Consider the following 17,009-nt stretch of genomic DNA (forward strand, 5'->3'; position numbering starts at 1 on the left):
TTTCAGCTTCGTTAATATTATATTTCGATTAAGTTTTGTGCAGCTTTAGATTGATCGAAAGAGAACGAGTTCAACGATTCTCCTCTGAGATACTATGCTATAAATATCTGTATAGTATACGTACATAAATAAATAAAATTACATCGTAATCATACTTACGTAACTTACGTAACTTCGTATCAAATGAAATATTTATAAAAATTAAACCAGAAAATAGAAAAAAAGGAAAAAAAAGAAAAAAGAAAAGTTGACGAATACAGTGTTACTCCTCTCGGATCGTCCTGAAAAATTACGGATGCATAATTTATAAACACCGAAGGTGAAGATAATTTGTATAGGAGCGAAGTCTGTTAGAATGGCTATATCATCGTTCGCGTGCGTAATTATTTTATAATAACAAAGGTTTTTCAATAACTCGAGAAAATCACGTTTAATCGTACGCCTAATGCAATATGTAACGAAAATACGAAAAGCACAAAATTTGTAATGTGTACTTGCACTCATTGTGATTTAACAAATGACGGATGAAGAAATAAATGTAATAGGAATCACAAAAGGATTACTACATTTTTTATTAAAATTTTTAATTATCGCGTTCTCTCTCTCTCTCTCTCTCTCTCTCTCTCTCTCTCTCTTTCTCTCTGTCTCTCTTTCTCTTTCAATTTGGAATAGGACGACAACGACGACGACGACGACGACGACGACGACGACGACGACGACGACGACAACGACGAGCTACTCGATACGAATCTTATTTATCAACCGTCGATACGAGATGACTATAGTCTCCTATCTCACTCTCTCTCTCTCTCTCTCTCTTTCGTTGTCTCCTCCTCTCAGAGATTCGTTCGAAAATTGAATTTCTGTCTCGTGGTAGTTTGATTGACGCGTTGTTGATAAGCTTCGCAATTAAGTTGATTGACGTTTCATTTATAACCGCAACTACTAAATGGCATGCACGTTGCCGTTTATATTTGGCTATCATTTCTCATAGTCGAAAAAAATCATTGAATTGCGATTAGATCGAAAAAGAAAAAAAGGATTTTCATATTTGCGTATATTGCGATAAAAATTGAATTTGCTATTTTTTTTTTACTATTTATTTCCTTCTTTTTGTCGTTTTTCTTTCTTTTGATCTTAGAAATTCTAAATACGTATGTATATAATGTAGGAAGAAGAAGAGGATGAGGTGTAGTTAGAAAAAAGAGTAAAAAAGCGTATCACTCGATCGCATTTTTCTACAAAAATACGTCTTTATTGTAAATGGGATCGTCGACGTAGCAGTCGCTCGTAAAGACAGTCAATCTGAAATTCTTCGTTAGCGAAGCAGCTTTGGCGGAACGAATTAATCGACGAAAGTATTTCGATTTCGAAACGAAGAAATACCATTTTGAAATAACACTCAATCATGCTCGATTTTCGCTTTCGTTAATTTGCATGTTTCTTTATTAATTATTAATGCTTTTTTATTTCTCATTTTTTTTTCTGTTTTTTTTTTCTTTCTTTTAATGTTTTTTTTTTGTTTTGAATTTTTTCCTTCTTTTCTTCTTTCTTGAAATTTTCTTTTAATCCTTTTAACCCTTTTATCGGATCTCTCTCTCTCTCTCTCTCTCTCTCTCTCTCTCACTCTCTCTCTCTCTCTTTCTTTCTCTTTTTTTTTTCTTTTTTTTTTCGATTGTAGTTTGATATTTGATTAACACTTAGACGGTAATAGTAAAGTCCTTTGGCGATTTAGACAGCGAGCTGTTAGAAGCGAGAGCGTTTCTTTTCCTGTGAAGCCTTAGCTTCATATCTATGTCGCACTCGGCCTCGCTGGTCTCGTGAGCATCCGTGAAGCCCGTTGGTGGTTTCAATTCCAATGTGGACAGCTCGCTGCCCCAATCCTCGTCTCTCCTGCTCATTCTCGAGGAACCAGGTTCCTCGAGAAGACAAAGAGATTCCACCGATTTCCTCGAATTCTGTTCCTTCCCTAATCGGTCGCAGGAACCTTGACGATTCGGGTGACTCGGGTGACTCGGTGACGTGCCTCTCGAGTAAGGATGCATTCCTGATTCCGAGAGTTTCACGGCTCGCAGCATCCCTGATACACGTCCATCGATCGCGATGTCCGGTGTTGCTCCTCGACTTCTAATTGGTAACGATATTAATTATTTAACAATGTTATATTTTCATACCGATCGAAGACAAATCGAAGACGAAAAGAAAATATTTTGAGTACGTATGAGTCTGAAAAAAAAAAAGAGAGAAAAAAAGAGAAGGAAACAGAAAGAAAGAGAATAAAGAAGAAGAAAAAGAAAAAAAAAGAAAAGAAAAGAAAAGAAAAGAAAAGAAAAGAAAGAAAGGCGATCAAGAAGCTGCTGTCTGACCTTTGCTTCTCGAGCCTGGGAAAGGTCTTCCTCTCAGAAATTGGTGACGGCTCCGTTGATGTACTCGAAATGTACAGCACATCTGGAATGTGCACGCGACACGTTGATGCGGTAAAGGTGAGTGGTTAGTAGCGGTTGAATATATAAAGCTGTGGGTGGCTTCGACACAGAAAACCGAATACTAACTTACTATGATGAACCGGGACCAAAGCTAGTCGTTGTTCCCTTTGACCGACGGAGTTTGGTCCAGGTGATCTAGCCATTAATGAAGTTGGTCCGGAATCGTCTAGATGATTGGATGATTCGGTTCGGCTACTGGTACCAACTTCGGTGTCACTGTCTGAACCTAACGTGTCGTATTCTTCGGATTCCGATTTGAAGGATTTGGATTTGCGACGTGCCCTACCACGTACTTTTGTATATTGATCCACGTCGCATTGAAATCTTTTGTTCTGCAACAATCAAAAAAAAAAAAAAAAGAAAGAAAGAAAGAAAAGAAAAAGAAACAGAAAATAAAGAACGGAAGGAGAATGAAAGAAATAAAAAAAGAAATGAATAATAATAATAATAATAATAATAATAATAATAATAAGTCGTTAATATCAAATCCATAACTATTTTCTACTCACTTGAGCACCTTGAAGCATCGTCTCGCTGCGTTCGTAGAAGAATGCCTGTCGTGTTGGATTTTCCTGCTCGGGCACATTGAAGGTCGCGTACGGATAAATGTCTTCGGGATATTCTGGTATTCGTTTCAGGGCGCTCACCTCACGGCAGGGTGGTGACTGTTGTCCCGGTTTCCTTACAGTCGCATAATACTGTTCCCTTTGCTCGGTATTTTGTTTATTGTCCAGAGCCACTTGCGTTTGTGAATTCGGATCGTTCACGACCCCTGATCTTTCTGGATCTGAAATGATGATGTACGATGATCGATTTAATACGTTCAGACATCTTAAAAATGTTATTTACGACATGGAGAGAGAGAAAGAGAGAGAGAGAGAGAGAGAGAGAGAGAGAGAGAAATTCTCGTAAACGGATATCGCCATCGTGTTTTCTAATTTCAAATGCCATCCACGCTTTTAAAGCCCTCATGAAACTATTACAGGCAGTGACGTTGGAAAGTTTACGGTGCAAAGTTACGGCCGAATCTACTGCATTATTTAACTCGACCGAAGTAATGTATAATTAGGTACCTATCGTGGTCCCTTGAAACCATCAGAGAAAAGACGATATACGTAAGAAGGATATATATATATATGTGTGTGTGTGTGTATGTACATATATAAATTTAAAGTGAATTAAAATTTCATGAAAAAGTTGGAGAATATATCAAGATGGGATAATTCATGATATAATATGACGTAAAAATACACGATATCACTTGTGTTGAAATCACTTTTTATAATAGTTAGAGAAATTGTAGAACAAAATTTTATTTAGATTCGCAAAGTCGAGTCGACGATGTTACATCGTCTGGTTAAAGTAAAAACCGATGAGACGAGAGAGTCGAGTGAGTTTTACAGAAATTCTTCGGTCGTTTCTTGCCTACCACCCGTTCAAGTGAAATTCAACGACGGTGAGAGATGGAAACTCTTAAAAGCTCGGTAGTTTTCTCTTTCTCTCTCTCTCTCTCTCTCTCTCTCTCTCTCTCTCTTTTTCTGTCGTAATTGGAGTACGATTCTTCGATATTTGGTTACTCTTGTCTGTGCGACAAGTGGCTTGGATAGCGGATAACGGTAGGGAGGAGGAAGAGGAGGAGGAGGAGCAGAGTACTACCGAGCATTCCCTCTGGCTTAATGCAAATTTCTGATGGGATGGTCGTGTACGTATACAGTCAAGCTGTCGACACGTCGATTTATGAACTTCGATAGCACTTCTCATTGACTCGTTCGCAAATCGATTCTCTATCGAAACGGGCGTTATTAAGAACGACGAAGAAAAAGAAAAACAATGAGAACAAGAGATTATATCAACGACGAAACTCGATGGTACGTCTATTAGAGAGAGAGAGAGAGAGAGAGAGAGAGAAAGAAAAAGAAAAATTCTATTCGATTGAGAAATCTATTAAAGAACTTGGATCGTTATAGGAATTGGAATAAATAATTCGAGGATACTTACGTGTTTTTAAACAGAAACAAACACCGGCAACAGCTAGGATCACAGCGAGAACCGAAATGACGCTCGGTGCCAATACGTGAGCGTCAAGATATAGGGGCGTATTTTCAGCTTCCTGGGGTTGGTCCTCGTGCAGCCGGATGTTGCCACTCTGTGACAGCGTGGTGAACAAGTACTCGGCCTGGGTGGATCCGGCATTGTTGTAAGCTGTCACACGAAGCTCGTAGTTCGTTCCGCTCTCTAGATCAGGCACGGTATATCTCAACTGGGGTGGAACATTATTGGACACTGAAAGGTACACGGACGAGTTCCTGAAAAGCTCTTTTCGAAGAGGACGTATTTGAATGGGTATAACGTTGTAACTCACCTAACAACCAATCTCCAGGTGGCCTTCTATATTCCACAACAAAATAAAGAAGCGGACAACCTCCGTCCTGCCAGGATGCTAATTCTAAGTTGATAAAGGTCTGATTGGCCTTGACAAGATGATGCTTGGAAGGTGGTATGGGTTTGGAACCATTTGTCTTAGCAGTTTCGATTTTGCTAGCACTACCGCTGCCTATTTTATTGAAAGCAGCGAGAGTGAACTGATACCTGGTACCACATTGCAAACCCTCCAGAAGATGGGTACTGGCTCTGCGGTCGAGAAGCACTTCCTCCCACTCGGCGAACTCACGACGATAAGCCAAGAGAAATCCTTTAATGGGTGCACCACCGTTGTCTCCCTGTTTCCATTGTAACTGAACGGCGTCGGTCGTTGTGCCGGTTGCCAGAAGCGTTGGCGGAGTCGGCGGAACTATGCATAAAGTTTACCAATTAGAACTTGTCCGACGTTCGACGACGAAACAAGGGCGGAAAGCAACGCCGACTCGACTCAACTCGACTCGACTCTACTCGACTCGACTAGTACTATACAACAATCTTCAATCCATCCTTATGCGAACACGAATCGGGCGAGACTTCGTCGTGTCCGTTAGAATGCTTTACTTTAGACAAGAGAGAATATCCCACTCGTCTTTCAAGAACGTATCAGTTCTATTACATTTCTCTTTGTGTTTATACGTGTAAAGTTGCTACGTGAGAAAAAAAGCCTGACGCGTAAGCTTGTAACGATCTATCCTCCTCTATCGCTCAGCTTTAAAATCCTTCGAGTGTTTCTTGTGTACACTGAGATTACCATCAAAGGCTATGTATATGCATCTCGGTATTGGCAGAAGAAGACTATCTTAAACTTTAAGTTTTAACGAGTTTCCACTCTCCTTCTCTCCATCGATTACGCACGGATTTTCAACGTCGACTTAAAGGGAGGAAATCGATTTTTTTTCTATTCCTTTTTCCTTTTTATTTTTGTTTTTCCTTTTTATTTTTCTTTTCTTTTCTTTTCTTTTCTTTTCTTTTGTTTTGTTTCTTTTTAAATATCCTGTCTTCCAAGTTGAACGAAGGTTTTCTCGAAGGGGAGAAGAAGAAGAAGAAGAAGAAGAAGAAGAAGAAAAAAGATAAAAAAGAAATCAATGTAGCAAAATAACAAATCCGCTTTCACTAACTTCTCAAAACGAAGATCTTACGTACCTTGCACTTGCAACGTGTAAGTGATCTCGTCAGACCCAAGAGAATTCTTCACGTGGCAGGAGTAATTGCCCTCGTGATTCCTTTGAACGTTCCTCAGAATAAGAGTATTGTCTGGACCTAAATCATGGCTGAAAGAATAAAAATACAACAAACAAATTTAACTTTACGTTTGTCTTAATAAGACGATGATTCGTTTCAGTTATTTCTTTTTTCGCTCTTTCTCTCTCTTTCTCCTTATCCGTCCATCAGCTTCATTAACGGCTCTCGAACTAACGTGCAAAGTTATTTTCTATAGCGAAATGGCCGTTAAAATAATGCCGGAAGTTCGAGGTAACCGCTAACAAGATTAAAGGATTACTTTAGAGCCAAGAACTTTGCTCATCGCTCGTAGAGTGACTCGAAAAGTATGCCTCTACTTACTTCTGATGCAACTTCACATCAGCTCGTCTCCACTCGACTGTAGGTCGTGGATTCCCAACCGAAAGGCATGCCATATTAACGTCGACTCTCCATGGTACCACGATAGGAACACCGAATGATATTATTGCAGCTGGAACTGATAATGATAGGGGAAAAAAGTTAATTCTTTTCTTTTTTTTTTGTGTTTTTTCTTTTTTCTTTTCTTCTTCTTTTTTTTTCTCTCGTCTATCTTAACACCTGTCAATAGAAATTGACGAAAACGAATATACGACCAAATTATTCGCGATATTTATTCGCGAATTTTTAATTTTTTCTATCGATATGTCGAACGATATTAACCGATATAACGATTGATTGATTCAAGGCCATAATACCAACACCGAAATGTCATTTATCCGAGTAATATAATGTTTGAAAACAACGTTAATGAATCATAAGTTTGAGAGCAAGCAAGATCCATGTTGTGGATGACTTCTCGCTAAAAATGTTTAGTCATTGTCAATATCGTGAGAACATGAGCTATGAAGTATATTTCGAGGATGTAGTTATGGTATGATATGTAAAAAAGAACGACTAATATTCGATAAATGCTCTTCTGTCTTGCCAAGAAAACCAAAGAAAAACAAAGCAAAAGAAAAGAATAGAACAAAAATCTTGTTTGATTTTTATTCTGTGCCTGATCTAGATCATTTTAAAGGAATAATTAAATAATTAAAAGATCAGAAATTTGATCACGTTCATTGAATAAATTTCTATCGAAAGCAAAACGTAAGACGATAACCATCTTTAAATAATTTTTAACATTAACCGAATAAAACAAACAGTTTAAGTCGTTATGTCGAGTTTAAATCGAGATGTTTACATCGAACATGTTTCCTTACAGTTGTCTAAAGTTTGTTACTCGTTAATAAGCAAAAGAAAAACGAAGAAAGTTGATTGTTCTCGTAGTTGGCAGCCTCGAGTAAAGGTTTCTTTTATCTAAACGCATTCTCTTTCTCTCTTTCTATCTCTTTCTAAGGTAAGTGATGTATTTCACAAAGGAAGTTCTCGAGAATCGCCTGAGGCTGACTTACCAGTAGTGCTTGGTTGAAGTTTGACGGCCAGAGTGCCAGTACCCTGGCCTATTTTAGTCGAAGCCGTGACCCAAGCTTCATAGGACTCGCGTAACTTCAAACCGGTCACCTCATGATGCAAGTTCTGCGCAGACAACGGACTCTTACTGATCTTTACTTCCTGGCCTTGGTCCAAAACTCGAATAAAAACGGTGTATTTGGTGAGAACGCCGTTCGGTCGACGAGGTGGTAGCCAAGATATCACTACTGAATCCTCGCCACTGGCTACAGCCTTAACACGTTCTGGTGCATCCGGAGCTGCATATTAGTGAACATATTATCATCTATTAATTGAAACGATTTCATAAAAAATGTCATATTCAACCCGATAAAGATAAATGGAATATGATCTGATGACCGTATATAATTATGATTACGTACATAGAGAAACATTATAATATGGCTTGAATCTCATTCCTCTAAGTTACATATACAGATACTATATGCATATAGGAATAGATAAAGCAGCTAGTTTCAAGAGTAGTTTCTATGCAAACTCTACCGCAGTCAATTTCAGATTACACACTTGGAATAGTTAATAGGTCGGACAACGAATAATTTCCGAATGAACAAGCTGATTCGATTAATAAGTATTTGAGAAAAATTTAATAGATAATCAAACCGAAAAGAAAAAGACGAAAACATCGATTTCGAATGAAAATGGAAAAGTAAAGATTTATGAACGATCGATGAGTGATTTTCTTATTGGACCAAGTAGTTTGAAATAATTTACCAGTTTCCTCGGTAGTGCAAGAGACAGGGCTGCTACTGACACCTTCTCCAGCTTTGGTATATGCCAGAACCTGAACGGTATAGTTCGTGTAAGGACTTAGACCATGCAATACCGTGCTAAGTGCATGACTGATTTTCGTTTCTCGACCGGTCTGTGATTCGGAGGCTACGCCGCTGGCTGCTTCGTACAGGAGCTTGTATCCTTGCACGACCCCGTGAACTTTGTCGGAAGGTGGTGGTTTCCAGGTCACCTGGATGTTCTGCCCGGTCAAAGCGGTGCAGGCCACGTTCTGCGGTGGCGCGCTTGGAACTGTGTCAAATCGTATATCGTAAATTTTGTTCTGTACCTCTACGATTCTCCTCTACTTCCTCCTCCTCCTCCTCCTTCTGTTTCTCTACTAGTATTTCTACTTTTACGTGAGTTTAACTTATTCCTCGCGAATGCTTTTATATGGACATACGCATAAAGTTGTACAGCTCGAAAGGTAAATCGATCGAAATTGAATTCCACGCGGAAATAATCCCTGACAAAATTCGCGAAAGCTTTACTTAAAAAGAAGGAAAAAGAAGAAGAAGATAAAAAAAAAAAAAAACGAAAGAAATAAAATGGGCGCATCCGTTTTACTACTTTACTACAACAATATTTTCAAGGAAGTTTATTCGGTGTATAGAGTTTAGGACAACTGGTTAAAACCATATTGGATTCTCAAAGTCAGCTGTGAACGATCGGTCAGAGAGCAAAAGCAGTATCGTACGGTAACTTCAACGAGCAAGATCACTTTCAATTAGGATCCTTTTAACAAACGCTCTTGGATCTAGAGGTGTATACATAGTCTAAAGGAAAGGAGTGAGTTCGAAATCGGGAGAGAGAAAGAAAGAGAGATAGATAAAGATAGAGAAAGAAAGACAGAGAAAGAAAGACAGAGAGAGAGAGAGAGAGAGAGAGAGAGAGAGAGAGAGAGACTAAATCTACGAGAGCAAGCTTTCTACCGTACAGTGTCTAAGAACGTAAACGCTCGCGGGCGTATCGTGGTAGTCGGTAACGTCGCCGGTAGTTACAACTTTAATGGAATCCCATCTCTACCTTTACTGTACTTTCACCCCCCCAATAGAGAACAAGTACGTGGAGAAGGAAGGGCTGAAGGAGAGAGGAGAAGGCGGAGGGTAGTTCGTTTAAAAACTTTTACGAACGGTACGCGAATAATTATTAATATAATCAAATCAGAAGGGAAATTGTTTCGAAAATTCGAACAGTCGATGGTAATTTAAAATGTATAAGAAGGAAGGAAGAAAAGAAGGAAGAAAAAAAGAAGGAAGAACCGTGTGAAGAGAGAGAGAGAGAGAGAGAGAGAGAGAGAGAGAGAGAGAGAGAGAGAGAGAGAGAGAAAGAAAGAGAGAAAATGAGGAAACGAGAAAAGATAGAAAGTAGAGGGAGTAAGATTCCAAAGGGTCGTTGTAGGAAGTTACCGTCTACTTGAAATGCCCGACGAGTTTTCTACGAATTCAAAGTTTTTATTCCAGGACACGTGGAAACCGCGCATATAATTATCCGTTCCGTTAGAACAATATTCCGCCTGTGGAGAAAGATAAACGGTTGGAATTAAGCAGACACATTTGCAAAACAGAGTTATTCTTCTCTTTTGTATGTGTACTTAGTCACTTACTTACTATGTGCATGATATTGTTTTACATTTTTTCTCTCTCTCTTTCTCTCTGTCCCTTTTTGTCTCTTTTCCACTAGGATACACACGTGCACGTTATCGTTGATTCCTTTTTAGGCACGTTTATCGTTCGGATACAGTATCGTTTTATATTGGAAAGAGGTATTATCGGAAAAATAGATTCGATTTCTTCGAATAAAGTAGGAATTTCTTTTGATGCTTTTCGAGTTGCTATGAGGTAAAGCTTTATCGAAATCAAATTGGAAAGAGATTTACGGGGAATGTGTATTTGTTTATCTGCGTTAATGGAATATAATATCTAATGGATACGTAATAAAGCTGCCTCTTGATTTGTTTATATTTATAAAGAAAAAAAAGAAGTAAAAAAAAAAAAAAGAAAAAATAATCACGGTATCGAGAACATTTGATGACTATATATATATATAACTGACTATATATATATGTTATTTATGGTTGAAGAACGATGTCTTCAAAACAACATCCCTACATGTTTCCAGAACGATGTTCATCGTTCAAACGATATCGATATCGAAGAGAATGAAGGAGAATGTATACGTAAACGGCTGGACAAAACGCTTTCTGTAGTGTTTGATCCAAGAGACATTTTACCTGAAGCTTCTATCGTGGTTGGTAAGGTTCATTCGATCGTTAGATGCTTGTTTACGGGCGTCTGGGATTTACGAGCTGACATGAGATCTTTCGGGTGCGATTACTATTGCTACTATTGCTGCTGCTATTTCTTCTTCTTCTTCTTTTTCTTCTTTTTTTATCGTTAAGATTGACAATAGATTTGTCATTGTTAAAACGATAAATTTTAACGAATGACTTTAACATTCGACGTGTTGTCTTATTCGTAATTCGATTAAATAATAAAAGTCGCGTACATCGTAATTTTCATGATTAATACATGTCGAATAATGCGATCTACCGATAACAATAAATTTCATTTGAAAAGTGTCGACGAATGAACGTCAAAGAGAAATATATACGAAAATTGCCGTCCGACACGAGCTTTATTTTTCGATTCGATGGAAGCATATCCAAACGAGATGAGAAAAATCACTCCTACGAAAAAAAGTGGAATGCAAAAAGAGAACAAGAGAAAAAGATTTGCTTGCATCCGGGTTTATTGTATTTCTAATGCGTTGGTATTTTTTTATTAATACTATCTGTCTCTGTCTTTCTCTCTCTCTCTCTCTCTCTCTCTCTCTCTCTTCGTAACACGATTTTTTTATGAGAGATTCTTTCCCCGTGAAGCTTTATGTTTTCGAGATTTATGAATTCCACGTAATAATTCTGATGATGAATGCATCTTTCAATCTTAACTTTATGAATTTTATTAAATTCTAAAATAGCATAAATATATTCGTGTAATGATTACTTAGGAATGTAGAGAGGAGGAATAAGTTTGTATATTTTAGACATATTTTAAAACACTTTGGACGATAAAAAGAAAAAAAGAAGAAGAAAAGAAGAACAAAGTTGGTTATGGATAAACGAGGAAGGAAGATAGATGGTTATGGATAAATATAAGAAATAGGAATATATAACCGTAAACTACAAAGGGGATATAAAATAGTACGTTTACTTACCATCTTCAAAGGTTTGTGCCGTGACTAAATCGGAACCAGGCCCATCTCCTTTGCTATTGAACGCTTTCACCACTATATTATACTGAGTGTATTTTCGTAAACCGGTTAGTCTGTAATCGTAGGAACCGTCACCGTTTCCTGTGATACCCACACGCGTTGTATTCACCGATTGATCATCTACCCTGGAATAAAATTGTATTCGGGAGAACGTTGTCTATCGGTCTGGAAAGATAAAACGAGGCGCAAGACGCAGATTTTCAAAACGCCTCGAGCTATCTTACAACAAACTGGAACTGAGAAATAGCAATCCCACCCCTTTTCACCTCCTTTTCACGTCCGCCATAATGGATATTATTTTTTTGATCCATTTTTTCTCTTTCTTTCCTTTCCTTTTCCGTTTTTCCATTCTTTTTCCTTTTCGTCTACTTTTTTTTTCCTCGGTTAGTAAATCCCTCCTCTTTCTCCGTTCCTCCTCTTCCTCGTTTTCATTGTTAAGAAGAACACTCGTATTCTCTACTAACCACCATCGAGATCGAATAGGAAAAATTGTATTACGAGCAACACGATGGAGACATAAAAAAAAAAAAAAAAAACATTGATAATATCTATTACTATATCATACTATGTTACACTTATTAACGCAATGAGTCCCCTTATATTACAATACATTCGTTCATTCACAATTCCGATGAAAAAAGTGTGATTTAATTATTCCACCCGAGGAAGCAATGATAAAACTCTTCACAACGAACAACCACGGATGAAGCTTTCCATGTATTATTAAAATTGATTCCATTTCTTTCTCGATTTTAAATCCGTTTCCTCTTACTCCTATCTTTACTCTTACTCTCTATCCTTTTCTCCCTTTTTCTCTTTTCTCTTTTTTTCTCACCCTTCCCACAATTTCACTTCTCTTTCCGAGCTTTCCTTTCTATCTGGAACATTGCTTGTTAACGAGCCGTAACGTGTTTCCAGTTCCTTCTTCTACCTCTTCTACTTCTTCAACTTCTTCTTTATATTCTTCTTTCTCTTTTCCTTCTTCTTCTTCTTCTTCTTCTTTTTCTTTTCCTTCGTTGAGTGTAACGAAAGAGAAAATACCGTTTTCCAGTTCTGCCAGCACGAAAAACAGTGATCCATACGCGTCAAGACGGATGATTACTCGAACAAGCTTATTAATGGCAGAACTTTCCAAGTGCCCACTCTGGCAGAGAGATAGAACCTTCATTTTCAGAAGTTCAGAAGCAGAGATCGTCTTGGCGGCTTTCCAGTTACAATAATTAAGCAGATAAAAAAGCTCGTTAGCCATTCAAAGCTGAACGACGTCGTGGGTTTGTAGACGTTGCTCGTTTTCAAGCTTTAGATCTTGAAGGAAGCATCTTGGTCGATTCTTATACGTGATAAAAAGTAGCTGTACCTCTCCCTCACCTACCCACCCCTTCCCTTACCCCAACCATCTATCCAACAGAACAATTTATCATTTCAAAAGGAAACCCTATTCAAGTACCCTTCTAACTGTACATTTCAACGTCCTTTTGTTTTAACCGACGAACTAATTTCTTTGATTTCGAACGATTCCCAAGCGAATAACTTATCGATCGAAGATGAATGCAACGATAATACGCACGACTTCCCGAGGGAATTTCAATCTCCATTATTTGTAACTTTTCATTTATCGTCAAATTACGAGTGATCGTTTATGTTCACGTCTCGAGTAACAAGTACGTATTAACGAAATTGAAATTATTCGAGGGAATAACAGATCGAATGTATTCCGGGCCAATATTGTTTTATATAATATTGAAAGAATTAGATAAAAATAAAAAATTAAAAGGAAAAGAAAGAACGTGAAAAGATGTTCTCTCTTAATAATCGAAATTTTATGAAATCTATTATTAATTCAAATCTAGAGTGTAGAAAATTAATTATTAAAGTATAGCGAAATAATATATTATATCTAATTAATTATTTGATTATGATCGACAAACGATCGTTTTATAATAAGATTTACTCTATTGATGTTGTTGCGGTAATCGTATAGAATCCGTTTAATCGATTGGGACTTAAGTAGGTACATGGTCGTGTACAGAGAAAGGCTTCCGTTAACCGACCTAGTGGATACTACGAAGTGCACTAGAAACTATTCCTAAGCAGTGGTAAGGAGATAACGATACCCGAGATTGGTATAGCTGATGGTATATCCGAGAAGCTCGCCGTTCCAGAGAGATCGATCCGGTGGTTGCCAGGTGATCTTCAATTGCTGCGGTCCCAATGGTTCGACGGATACGTGCTTAGGTGGGCCTCCTGGAACCTCGCCGTCCGTTTGTGCCTGTAGCCAAACGAAACGTTCCAAAAACTATGTTCCAAAAAACGTATCATTTAAAAAGCACAAATTATTCGACTTATTACAACTTTATAACTCGAGTTTCAATAAAATCAATGACCGATATTGTCATCCAAAAAACCTCCATATCCCATTATCTCCATTGTTCATTATTTATCAGTCGAATGAGAATTGAAAATTCATTAGTGTACAAGAAATTAAATGAAATATGTATTTATTTAATATCTCCCAATAGAAAAACAAAAATCGTTCTTCATCGTACACCATTAATACTTCAGATTTTCTACAATTTTCTACAATTTATTACTCATCGAAAAATATGTTGCATAAGGTACAAGTACGTGAGTGCTTGACCTTTGCTGTTGAAATTCTACGCGTTTTCGGAAGAGCAATCGGCCATTGGAATTCTCCGTCTGCATTGGACATGCCGAAATGATAGCGGTGTATCTGATATTTATGAAAAAAATGGAACGACGATCGACGGCCGTGTCGTTGATAACAGCCGCGAGGAAAAACATAACTTTCTTTTTTAATATAAAACAAACGAAAATATGTAGAAGACATACATATACTCATACATATACATATTATATATATATATGTGTATGTATATATGTATCTCTTTTATGCGATATCGCTGAGAGGTGTATATGTATGTACAAATATGTGTATACGTGTATACATGTATACGTATGCAAATGTATGGTGCGTTGATTTGATACTGACATGAAGGATGTCACTTGGCGCTGATGTTCCAAGGTGATTTTCCGCAAGCACTCGAAAGTGGTAGGTGGTAGCGGGTTTTAGGGGCGATACCAGAGCGACCGTGTTGTCTCCTGCTACCAGCTTCTGCGTGTTGTGTTCATGCCACACGTCTTTCCAGCAAAAGGCAACAAGAACGCTTAGAAATTTACGTATTTCACCGTTGAAACGATCCAACGTTAGTTCTTCTTTTTTCTCTTTCCTCTGTTTCTTTTTTTTTTTTTTTCTTTTTAACCTCGATTCTTCGCTTATATAATCCAGAATTTATCGTTACATTTTTATTATCATGCATAATATGCTAAAGCTAAATTATTTCGGTCATTTATAAAAAGATAACGATAAACCTTTATCGGATTACTTCGGATCGTTGAACGAGAAGCTTCGATCGTATTTCTCTCTCTCTCTCTCTCTCTCTCTCTCTCTCTCTCTCTCTTTCCTTCTCGCTCCTTCTCTTTCTCTTTTGAATACGTAGCACAGAATCCGGATAACTTCGTCGCCAAGAGCGTCTTTACTCTCTACGCTGATGGAAGTGTAATTAAACGTACTTCATTTCCCGGGACTCCGAAGACGAATCTACGCGGGCCGGCTTCTTATGTCGCCCTCGGAGTTCGCCTTTCAATTGTGCCGTCTTAATATCAATTAACTTCGGGGGAGAAGCCCATACCACCGGTAAATACCGTAGTTATTTATTTCCTCTTTAAGCAAGTAAATTTCTAATTAAATCGCTTGAGAGAGTGAAGACGAGGATAAGAGAATGAGAGAGAGAGAGAGAGAGAGAGAGAAAAGTTAATCGAACTAACCCAGACGATTCCTCTTTAAAATCGGGAAGAACTCGAAATCGAATTTCAATTTTAAAAGCTTTTTACTTAATAGATAAGAAATAATAAATAAAACGAATAAAATAACGTGGCAGGTTTGTACTTAAACATCGGCCATTATTGTGACCATTTTCTTCTTCGTTATCTTTATTTTATTATTTTTTTTTTTTTTATTTCAAGCATTAACTCGAATATTTTAACGATATTAACAGGAAAAGGAGTAAGAGTTACAGTCGATTAGACACGAACGATACCGTCTGAAATTAACGGACGTACTACGTGATAAAAGTCCACGTTTTAAATAGTATCTTTCTTTCGTGAAAATAGGAACCAAAAATAGGAACTGCCATTTTTCACAGTTTGCAAAGATTTTGCATGAGAACGCCAGAAAGCATATTGAATTCAGTATATTTGCTTTTTTCAGTCATTTTTACTTTAAAAAAATTCACGAGTTTTGAAAATTTAGAACGTTCCTGATCGAATTTCATATGTTGTACGAATAATGTTCACGTGTTGAAACGAAAAATTATATTGTGTAGTAAAAAAAAGAATATATATATATATATATGTATAATGAGATAAAAATAAAAAAAGGAAAAAAAGATGGATAAAAAATACAAATGAATATTTTTATTATTATACGCTTGGTTCTCGTTCGAATAATCGAGAATCGTTGTAAAATATCATGACGTACATATGTAGGTACATACATACATATGATATTATATCCGTTCGCTATTGTCTCGTCAAAATGGTGAAATCGAGATCTACTACACGTAATTTTAGTAATTACATTTTTCTTCGTATTAAATATATAACATATATTCTCGTCGAACGATATCGTTACGAGATACATATATTAATGAACAATATATATTATTATTGTTCTTGAATAAATAAACGTATTGGAGAGTGGAGAAAATTAAACGAAATTTCTATCAGGAAATAGATGAAAATAATTAATTATATACAGATATATATATATATACAGATATATATAAAGAGCTTCATAAAAACGATCGATGAAAAGAGATGATCAATGACATTAATTTACATGGTTCAAAGTAAAGGAAAAAAAAGAAATGATATCCCATCGAAACCGAAATAATTTAAAAATCTTTTAGATATACGAACCATGGAAAAATACTTTTTACGCTTATTCGTCCTATCTCATCGAGCAGAAAGAGGAGAAAAAAAATAAATTGAAATAAAAAGAAAAACTATAAAAAAGGCAAAAAAAAAAAAAAAAAGAATAACCCGATCGAGTCTCAATCTCCGTCTCGTTCGACTCCCGGATGCATTCATGTAGCATATAAATCCTCGTCGATCTCACGGCGTTAGATAGGTTAGAATATTACGCTCTATAATCTCATCCGTTGCAGCATCTATCGCTCGTTCCACACCTTCTCTTCCTTCTCTATCCTATCAGGCTTTCATCTCTCGCTATGTAAAGAGAGCTATGAGAGAGAGAGAGAGAGAGAGAGAGAGAGAGAGAGAGAG

General features: G+C 37.2%; 1 protein-coding gene across 5 annotated transcripts in view; it reads right to left on the reverse strand.

Moving 5' to 3' along the window:
- Positions 1-1,233: 1,233 nt before the first annotated feature.
- LOC122629768 (Down syndrome cell adhesion molecule-like protein Dscam2) overlaps positions 1,234-17,009 on the reverse strand; it is a 124,709-nt gene continuing 108,933 nt past the window's right edge. Inside the window, exons 16-29 of one of the 5 annotated variants that reach the window (XM_043813532.1) lie at positions 14,656-14,804; positions 13,760-13,914; positions 11,589-11,770; positions 8,316-8,624; positions 7,544-7,840; positions 6,471-6,606; positions 6,051-6,178; positions 4,849-5,277; positions 4,485-4,769; positions 2,996-3,273; positions 2,557-2,818; positions 2,367-2,448; positions 1,627-2,127; positions 1,234-1,596 (exon numbers count right to left, since the gene is read on the reverse strand). In XM_043813532.1, coding sequence (XP_043669467.1) covers positions 1,701-2,127; positions 2,367-2,448; positions 2,557-2,818; positions 2,996-3,273; positions 4,485-4,769; positions 4,849-5,277; positions 6,051-6,178; positions 6,471-6,606; positions 7,544-7,840; positions 8,316-8,624; positions 11,589-11,770; positions 13,760-13,914; positions 14,656-14,804 — 3,119 coding nt within the window. In that variant the 3' untranslated portion in view covers positions 1,234-1,596; positions 1,627-1,700. The other 4 variants (XM_043813530.1, XM_043813531.1, XM_043813535.1 and 1 more) reach the window with 4 other exon arrangements.

This window comes from Vespula pensylvanica, chromosome 6 (genome assembly GCF_014466175.1).
Source record: "Vespula pensylvanica isolate Volc-1 chromosome 6, ASM1446617v1, whole genome shotgun sequence".
In the NCBI taxonomy this organism is placed as follows: domain Eukaryota; kingdom Metazoa; phylum Arthropoda; class Insecta; order Hymenoptera; family Vespidae; genus Vespula; species Vespula pensylvanica.